This window comes from Sesamum indicum, linkage group LG13 (genome assembly GCF_026168435.1).
Source record: "Sesamum indicum cultivar Baizhima isolate 11 linkage group LG13, ASM2616843v1, whole genome shotgun sequence".
Classification (NCBI taxonomy): Eukaryota; Viridiplantae; Streptophyta; class Magnoliopsida; order Lamiales; family Pedaliaceae; genus Sesamum; species Sesamum indicum.
In genome coordinates this window covers 10156321-10166860 of record NC_142669.1, presented here as the reverse complement: position 1 = coordinate 10166860, position 10540 = coordinate 10156321, and the positions used below count along the sequence as shown (strand labels likewise).

Sequence of the window (10540 nt, the reverse complement as noted above, 5' to 3'; positions counted from 1 at the left end):
TATCATATATCACAACAAATACTTTAGAATTGAAACTTTCCCTCCCATGTCTTTGTTATGGCATACCACTACTCTTCAATGCATACATGAAGTTGAAGTCAAAATTACTAGATTAGGTCTATTCCATAAGTGGTAGGCAACACATATCCCTCTTCACCACTATCCCTTCTATTCTAATCTAATATCCCAATTTTAATACTTTTCATTTTCACATCATTTAACTCTAATTATCCTTTTTTTTTAACTTTTATTATTACTTATTTATTTTAAAATATTGGGTATATATTAAATTCCCATAAACATACTGAATTATTTATTTATAATTCAATACAGTTCTAAAATTATAAACTCGTATAAAGTAATAAGAATATCCATACGTACGCTGAAAAATCGAACCTGTTCCCTCATATTTGCAGAATTACAAGCTTCGACCTTAACTCTGACCAGTATAAAAATCTTCTATATTTATAAATTATGGATCAGTTGTCTTAGTAATGAAATAATATTTTCAACTTCAGGGTCAATTGAATTCGCTATTTATTTATTTTTGTTGTTAGTAATTGGTGAAATTAAATAAAAGATTGGTATTATTTATTTATTTTTAATTTCATATTTTTTTTTATAAAATGCATGTGTTCTTCCCAACTTGTTTTTCTTTTTTTCCCCTTTTAATTAAATAATAATTGAGAGAAAAGCCAGAATCAGGGAGGCAAAGGACCAAAAAGAGAGCAGGCGTGGGACCAATAAGCTGGTCCCACGTTTAAATAGTTATTGAGCTATTGGTCAGTTTGATCTGTCACGGGTATGCGCATAAAGCACTGTATCTCAATCTCCTATTCATTACCTCCAATAATGTTCATCACACTATATCTTAATTATACTTAAAAAGGTAATTATACATATAAATTATACTTTAGAAATTATTCAAATCAATAATAATTTAAGTAAAGTCAATAATTTTAGGATAAATTACAACGAGCTCTCGCAATATCTATTTTAATTACAAATACTCCCCTATTTTTTGAAAAATTATATTTACCCCTAAAATTAATAAACGTCTAACAAAATATCCACTTATAATGTGTTGTCACGAGGAGATATTTGTTAAATAATTATTAATTATAAGAAGATATTTATAATTTTTTAAATAATGAGGATGTAATTATAATTATAATGAATTTTAAGAGAGCCTGTTGTAATTTAATTATAATTTTAAAAATAAATATTTATTTTATTTCCAAACTATAAAGGAAATTATATTAAAATTGAAAGGCCATAAATCTTGCATAGTTTTATATCAATAGTGGAGATAGTGTAGCATCATTACTTTAATAAACATTAAATTGTTAAAAAAATTAAGCTAAGAATTTATTTTGAATATACAATAAGTGAATAATAATAATATAATAAAATTTTAAATTAAAAAACATACAAAAAAATAAGATCGTGTTTTTTTTAATTTTTTGCGATCAAAATATACAGTAGAAACACACTTCGATTGCACTCGTCTATATCTTTATAGAATACATAATTCGATATTTTTTAAATTTTTTTATTTATCTTTTACTAATACAAAATATATATATATATATTTTTTGAAAAATATCAAATTTCAATCAGATTATACCTAATTTTATTTTATTTTAAAAAAAAAGAATATGAGGTATTGATTCACACTTCACATTATGTGGGCTTTTAATGAGGGCAAAGTGAATTCCTATTCTACCCCTACTCCCCTACAAAAGTTTATGCTTCCATCACTGCGCTTGCCCCTAAATGCTTATAATAATAATAAATAATTACATTTATAACCTTTTACTATTATCTATTTATATAAATCACCTTTAAAAGTTAAAAAATAAAAATATGTATTATTATTGAAATTTTTTGAGGATTTATATAATTTTTAAAAAATAGTGACGATAAATTGTATGTTGATATATTTTAAAATATAAAAATATTTTATATAAATAAATAATAGATCAGAGTGTATATACAATTATTCATAATAATAATAATATTTTCCTCCACATGGGGAACAACGAAGGAAGACGTAAATAGGGAGAGTGGCAGTCCCGTGATTGCATTAAAGAAGGAGGGGCATTAGGGGGAAATCACGTGGGGTGGCGACAGCAGCAGCTGGCCATGTGCGTGAGAGTGGGCTGCCAGCTGGCCCATTCAGAGAATCCTAAGACTTTGCAAATTGGCGTCCAGCTAAGCTAACCGGGGGTTGACGGAAAGTGGTGACGGCGTTATGGATATCCCATTCCCCCGCTTGCCTGGCCCGTCAACTCTGACGGGCGATGTTGACAGCAGCTATCATCCTGTGGGTGGCAGAGGAGTGGAATGATGACCAGGCGATCCTCCCCATTCCTGCCACCTCAGCACCAATCACTGCCCTCCAGATTGTAATCCCCTATGCTGCGGCGCAATGGAGATCGCCTCTTTTGCTTGACAGCTAAGCACAAGCTTACCTTTACGTACAGTATTTATAAAAAAAACCACAAAAAGTTTTGGGGTGGGGTGGGGTGGGGGGTTGGGTATAAAATTATTAAAAAATGTGAATCATGATAGGATACTAACAGTAGTGTATATTACATTAATATGGTATTATCCACGTCATTTTAGGTTTTTATATTCTTAAATGAGTGTATATCTACATCAAATTATAACGGGCTCCCTAAAATTTGCATTAATTACAAATACCACCTAAAATTACAAATATCTCTTACAATAAGCTGTTACAAAGAGGTATTTGTAAATTTTTTTAAAAAAAATAAAGAGTTTATAATTATAGCAAATTTTAGGAGAACCCATTTTAATTTACCTATATATTAAATACAAAAAACTTAAATTACATAATTATATCATATAGCACAATATGAATTTTATTATTAATAATATAATTAAGAAAAAATTATATTTACATCCCTATTTTATGCTCTATTTATGCAAATTACCCATGTATTTTGCGTAATAAATAAAAAAAAAACTACTCATAACAATAAAAAAGTAAGAGTGGTTTGTGTAATGATTTTGCATTTTTTTTAAATGACTTGGGTAAATGATGTTGCCATTTATGGTGAGTGATGTGTAATTTTGTAAAAAATGAGGGTGGTATATATAAATAAATCAAAAGTGTAGATGTAATTATTTCTATTAATATATATATTATTTTTGCTTATGATTTTAATTACTCTAATTGTAATTTATTGAGCTGTATGTACATTATATATAGTCATGCAAGATAATAATTATTTGACCAGCAGTCGAATCACACTCGATGCACCTGAGTATTTTAAGCTCGTTTATATTTGTTTAATTAAATAAAAGTAAAAGTAGGCGAAAAATGAATAAATGGTTAAAATTGATAAAATGCATTAGTTTTAATTGTGCATGAATACAAAATTAAATCAATATATCTAAGGGCATTTCAGTCAATTCATCTCTCGTCAAACTAAGAAAAGTCTAGTTCAAGTGATTATCTATCTATCTATACCATTAATTAAGTAGATGTATAAGTATACTCTTATTCTTCTCTCTCCTTCAACATATTCTTCATGCCTATAAATGTAAGGGACAACTACATCGCCCTTTTTATGAAATTTGGTATAATTACAAATAAATTTTTTATAATTTAAAAAAATTATATATACTATCCCTGATATTTATTTTTATATGAAAAACGAATTCATCTGTTAGTCAAATTTTATCGATATTAGCAAAAAAATTGAATAAAAATTCATATTTATCATCAATTTACTTATTGTATGTCAAACAATTTTTTTATGACAAAAATACCCTTATACATCTTTAAGAGCTAATGCATGTGAAAAGGTATATTATCATGTAGTTTGATAAAAAATATCTAATTAACTTGCGATCAGTTATTAATAAGTCAATTACGGATAAATATGAATTTTTATTCATTCTTTTTTCTAATATATTCAAATTCGAAAAAATTTGACTAACGAACATGATATATTTATTAAACGAAAACAGATATTAGAAATATTTGATGCAATTTTCAAACTATAGGACATCTCATATAATTATACACCAAATCTGAATGTACGTAAAATACCCTAAAGGACAACTATTTTTCTATCGTATCTTTAAAGTTAATTTTCTCTAATAATTATTGTTCGGGCATATTTGATTAATTACTCATGTTATCTTTCTTTCATTTTAATGTCCGTTTAAAAATGAGTATTTTCATCCAATTTTTGTGATGAAATGACTAAAATGTCTTTTTGAATTATAAATTATAATTTTCTAAAAGAAAGATTAAGATGGTTTTAGTAATATTTTTTTAGGGACCAAAAATGTAATTTTTTCAGTATCTTTTGTATAGTAGTAACATAGTGTAGGTACTCGACATATAAGTAATTTTTCCGGCTAGATTTATGACTTTTTTCTTTTTGTCCCAAATATATGAAAAATTGCACTCTGAAATTTTCTTGGTTGTCTAAAAAATAGAGTAATTCCGTTAGCAAATTCAAAGTTACATATTCAAGTCGAGTTAAATTCATTTTGACCCCATGTGATATGGAAATATATTAAAAAACTTCTAATAAAAATCACCTATATATTATGAACAATGGTTAAAGTGTCCCTCCTAATCAATCTGATCAATTTAGACCTATTAAAATATACCTATAATATATCTATAATATATAAAAATTATTTAGAAAAATTACATCTATTAAAATATACCTACAAACTTACTAATATAAAATTTTATATGGAATAAATAATTTTTTAGTCTATTAAATATACTCAATATTAATTCTAATATGACAATTAACCCATTTTTATAAATCCATTAAGTTTTAAAATTTGATGAAATTTAGTCCTCCAGTGGCTGAAATTATTAATTTTTGATCAAAAAATAATATGGCATGCCAAGTGGATATTTTTTAGGCATTTTTGGTCCTATGTGGTTTTAAAAAATGAGTTGGATTAATTATATTATATAAATTATTATAATTTATAAAAATAAAAGTATTATTTTAAAAAATAATAATCTAACCCCTGCACAACTACCATCCACCCGCTAGGCCTCGGCCCCGCTCCAGCCCCTCGTCTGGCCGAGGCTTGCGATCGCCCTAGCTGCTAGGCGATCGCCATTGCCCAGGGGTGAGCAAGGCGGCCGCGCCCTTCTCTGCATTGACGGCAGTGGAGAAGCAACTATTATTTCTTTTTTTTTAATTAATTTAATTAAAAGAATATTATATTGAAAATATTACTATAATTATATATTTATATAAAAAATAATATTTTATTATTAATAAATATTTATATATTATTTTAAGATTTATTATATAATATATAATATTATATATATTAAATTTGAGAGAAGGACAAAAATATCAAAAAAAATTACACTTTTCAAATTAATTTTCGTAGTCAACAGGCGTGTGCTGCTAACCTTGGCCTCAGGGGGTTTTCTGAACTTTGTTTTATATCATAGTGGGTGTAATTGATACATTAATTTTCACAAAGGGTTTTGTGAACATTTCTGAAATCACATAGGGTGTCCTTGGATTTTTCCCGATTCAAGTCCCAGCAAATATATGGATAGTTGTCTCATTTTATGTAGATATTCATCCCGCTTTATGCGAGTTTATTGAATTTGTTTCATTGTTGTTAGTTATATTCATGTATTGATTGAATTTATTAGAAAGTTACATTATATACATATTTATTTTAATAGAATCAATTAGAACATGAAAAAATAAAATAGAAAGATACATTTGCTTAAATGCAGATAGTTGATTTATCGTTACAAGTTAGTTCTTGAATATTCGGAGAAACATAATTTCTTTGAATTAGAAGAGCAGATAAACATTTAAAAACCAAAAAGAAAGGGGAAAAAGGGGGGGAATGAGACATTTGAAGTGTTTGTGAGAGGCTGTAGTATGTTTTAGAAAGAATGAAGTTTTGTTACAAGATTAATTGGTGATTCGAAACCACCTACATTTGTGTATCTTGTAGAAATCCAGACTGTCAAATTTTTTCTTCTCATGAGAGGGTACAAAGAAACAGACCTGTGTGTGCCGTATGCTGCGCTGTTGGTCGATGGAAGAATTCCACGGCCGATGTTTCCGTTTTTCCTCTTTTGGTTGGCAGGAAGCTGGGAGTGTGCTAATCAATCTTCATCGGATGGAAGGGTTGAGCTTTTCGAACAAATGTCTCTGCTGTGAAGCTCCAACATCTTCTTCTCAGGATTGCAGAGTCCTAGAAAGCAGTTGTTGTCGTTCATCGTTAATTTTGATGAATACAAGGTTTGTAACAACGGACAATGTATTTGAATAGTTGTCATCTTCAAACAAATTATTTAACCAGATTCATTGAAATTAGCAACTAGAAGCAATATCTAGGTAGTTGGTCTAAGAAGAGAGATTCTTTTGGCAGACCTGAATGTACACATACCTGAGCACTTGGGAATATCCCAAACAGCGATAGATGAGGGGGTACAGTCTGCTTCACATAGTTGCTTACTGTCCTCGTGATCAACATTCATTGCAAGCATCCATGAACCAATGGTGACATCCTCATTGCTAAACATTCGGAAACTGTAAATGATATATGAATGGGTATGCATACCGCTTAGAATCATGACATACAAAGAATTTGCTAAGAAAATTAGTGAGAAGGTGTTGCCAGAAAGTATTTCAAAGAAACACGAGCCGATCAGATAAATTATCTATCTATGAATCGGTGAGGATGATTCAACTTACATGCAGATTGTGTATAACCTACATAGTTTGATATGTGGCAGAAAGATACATCAAAATATTACCTACTTGGAGGATACGACTTCACCAAGCTCTAAATATAATCATCTACATTTGATATGTATTACTTAGAGTATATAATCTACATAATATTCTAAAATGCATCATATCCTTGACATAAATACCAAACCCACAAAAACGTTTCAACTTAGTGCACTCAGCTGCTGCTTCTGCGGGGTGATTTACACATTGAGGAAGCAAAAGAGAGTCAAGATATGGGGGTTTCTATGTCCGAGTGGGACCTTTCAGACACTTCTTTGTATGCTCTTTACCTAGTTCGGGTAGCAAAGTGGGAGAGCCTATTTATGTTTTCTCTCATTTCCTTTGTCAATATTCTCATAAAGCTTGCTGCTTGGCTATATAGCATCACTGGATTATCTTTTCTGGAAAAGATAGCAGTATCTACTGGATCTTACAGATACCTAATTTGCGAGGTTTGCTAAAAAAGATAGCTAAAGAAATAGCAGCAGTCACAGAATCCTTGTCCAGCTCCTATTTCTGGGATAGATTCATGCTCAAGCAAAAAAGCAAAAGGACTATCTTTGGACACTGCTGATTACTTATCAAGTCCAGACTTAAACTATGTTTTAGTTTGAGAACAAAGGCAACAAGAAGCAGCACCGTTTATCTTTTCCAATATCATTGCCCACAGAAGAAGTACCTAATCTTAATAGTTCCAAGCAAGATATTATTTTCGCTTATAAGCCAGATCCTTTCGTCAAAAGAAAAGTAAGCTCATCAGCTGCAACTGAAAACGATGGTAAAAAAGAAAGAAAGGAAAAACTGAAAATTTAAGGTACATATTCAAAGATAGCAATGGCATTCAAGGAAATGAGATTGGAAAAAGAACTAGCCTGTTATTTCTTAATGCAACCAAGCTTGCAACAACATCTGCAGAAAGAGCATAAATTGGACCATAAGCGTGAAGAAAGTACTCTTTTCCAAGCAAATTTGACAAGGGTTCATACCTGTACAAATCAAAGTGATCCAATCACTGAACTTGATAGTGTGAAAATAGTGATTTTCTTTATCTTTACATAGTTTAATCATACAATCATATATTATTTCCATATTTATTTAAGGACCTGGATTCCATTCTTGAATATTTCATAAATTGTGTGATATCAACATGTTGAGAACTAAAGTTCTTCTTTTGGCTATGGACAGTGGTGGTGGAGTTAGGTACAAAATTAGAAGTTAACAGTTGTAGAGACAGACTTTCATTAGCATACATCAGCCTTACTAAGATTTCCAATTCGAGAGGAAAGATGATTTTGTGCCCAGAGGATGATTCAGAAAATATACAAATATGAAATTTGATAGTTATTTGTAAACTCCCAATATCAGAAATAAAAATTAGTCTTCTCACTTAGTAAATGAAGTTCTTCTGTGAGGTGGCAAAAAGGTTGGTGGATGACATACTAAACCAACCTATTTATAAAATTTGATTAGTTGCTCGGCAGCAATTATATAGGTGCAATATGACATCAGAAATATGTTCAAATTTTACCATTTTTATGCAGCTTTTGTCAATCATTGGCATGCTAAGAATATTGCAAGTGTAATGTTTTGCTTTAAAAAGGAAAGACATAATTATTAATATCAAGAATTAACCAGACAGTATATATAGTATTCAAGAGCTTCAGTATCGAGAAGGTCTAATGACAAACAACTGATAACTACTGATTACATATTAATACCCAGAACAAGATAACGGGACTAACCATTTCAGCTTTGGATCAGTAAACACAGGACCTTTCTTCATGCACCCGAGGTACGTTTGAGAATGAGGACGCTCCTTAGCAAGAAGCAAGGAAAGCCGATCTGCTCATTAACAAATAACAGCTATTAAGAACTTGCCTACAGCAAGTGAGGACATAACAAACACAATTAAGGCATCGGCAAACAACAACATAACGTTAACTTCCCAGGACTCGTCACCTGGTCGTAAATATATGTCATCATCAGCTTTGACATAGAAATCACAATCATAAAGAGCATAGGCAGCTTTGAAGAAAGCTAAGCTGTAAAAAGAGACAAGTCAGAGTAAATCATAAGGAGAGATGCTTAGGATCCATTTATATTAAGTGAGAACTAACGTTTTGTATGGGAGCTTACTGTACTCCTCTTCAATATCTAGAAGCAGGAAATCATCATACTCCGCTACCTCCTTCCTGAGCTCCGACATCTTTGATGCATCTTTGGTTCTACCGATTACAAATCTAAAAACCAAACCGGTGCTCTCTTCTAACCTACCGCACCATTTCAGTGAGTAATAAAGCAAAATTGCACTTTATACATAAAACAAAGTACTTCAACAGAATTTTTAACTTGTGGTACATGTAAACTTAGTTCGGAATTGGTGATTCAACGAAAAAGCTGAGGTACTTGGAGAAACTTTCCACAAAATTGAGACGTGTCTCAGTCACTTCACCAAAATTATAAGCCCAATTTCGCATTAGCATTTAACAATCCTTCTTACAACATCAGATGGCAGCAATAACATTTATTTTGCTTCAATTCAATCATCATACTTTACACCATACGAATAATACAGACAACATATAAATGGGAGAAGCCAATTCAAACACAGAAACCAACCATAATTAAGGCAAAAAAAAAAAAAAAAAAGAACATGAAAATGTGGGAACAAGAAGGCAGCAATTATTCCATTTTGACTCAGAACAGACAAATTGAAGTAGAAAACTTTTCCATAAATCTACACATTAAATGCAGTAGCACAAGACAACAAAACTAAATCAATAAAGTCACAATGAATAAGGGTACTGATGAATACCGTTGAAGCCCCTGGTGATCAGAGGGAAACCAAGTCTGCCGCAAGGCCCGGCGGCGGCCGGCCGAACCAAACCCGGTTTGAATGCCCACAAATCCCATCACTTTATGACGCTTCTGCCCCTCATCTGAGACGCCGCCACCACTGCTCGTACTACCAGTAGAAGACTTGTCCCAGGTCACAGACACTGATAAGGGTTTACCATTTTTACAGTCATACCCGAAGCCCCGCCTTGAAAGCCCGACAAACCCGAAGATGAAGCCCGAAAGCCCGATGAGCGAACAAAGGATCAGAAACGTCGATCTGCGGCTATAGGAAGATGGACGAGCGTAGAACAACTTGGGGGACGACGGCATTTTCCTGCTATGCTTCTCAAGATCAATTAACACAGAAAATGGGGAACTTGCGAAATGGAGATTCTTGATTCAGGTTTTGCTTTTTCTCTTTTTCCCCGATCTGTGAAGCAGCTAATTCATGTTATCTCCGTACGTCAACAGTTGAACTGAGAATTCGAGTCACGGAATTGAGTAACGTTCGTGCAACCAATACGTAATTGTATACACTGTGCACACAATTCAGTGAGTTTTGAGGGAGAGAGCAATGGAACTGTGAAGTTCGGAATGAGGTGACAAATACAGGGAATAGTAGTGAAATTTGGAGACGGATCATCAATCGTCTCTCTACGTTTAAAACTTAGAATATTTATTAATGTAAATAATAAATTAATTTAAATATTTTGATTTATAAAAAATATATTGGTAAAAGAAGATAATACATAAGTTGGAGAGAGAACATAACTACTGTTATTGACCATAAATAGCATATAAATTTGAGAGATTGAAAAAAAAAACACTATCAAGAAGTACTTATGGAAGATCCAAATTAAAAACAATAATTTAATTTGAATTTTAAAAAATGTTTTTTTTATATATAATAATTGTATGTT

The 10540-nt window shown here is 31.3% G+C and overlaps 1 protein-coding gene across 1 annotated transcript; it reads right to left on the bottom strand.

Moving 5' to 3' along the window:
• Window positions 1-5735: 5735 nt before the first annotated feature.
• LOC105176943 (putative beta-1,3-galactosyltransferase 13) lies at window positions 5736-10278 on the bottom strand. The gene is made up of 7 exons (XM_011099930.3): window positions 9598-10278; window positions 8900-9052; window positions 8742-8824; window positions 8525-8624; window positions 7655-7768; window positions 6436-6578; window positions 5736-6240 (listed from the first exon to the last, which is right to left on the bottom strand). Exons 1-7 carry the CDS (start codon window positions 9948-9950, stop codon window positions 6152-6154), a joined length of 1035 nt encoding a protein of 344 aa, XP_011098232.1. The 5' UTR covers window positions 9951-10278; the 3' UTR covers window positions 5736-6151.
• Between the last annotated feature and the right edge of the window lie 262 nt (window positions 10279-10540).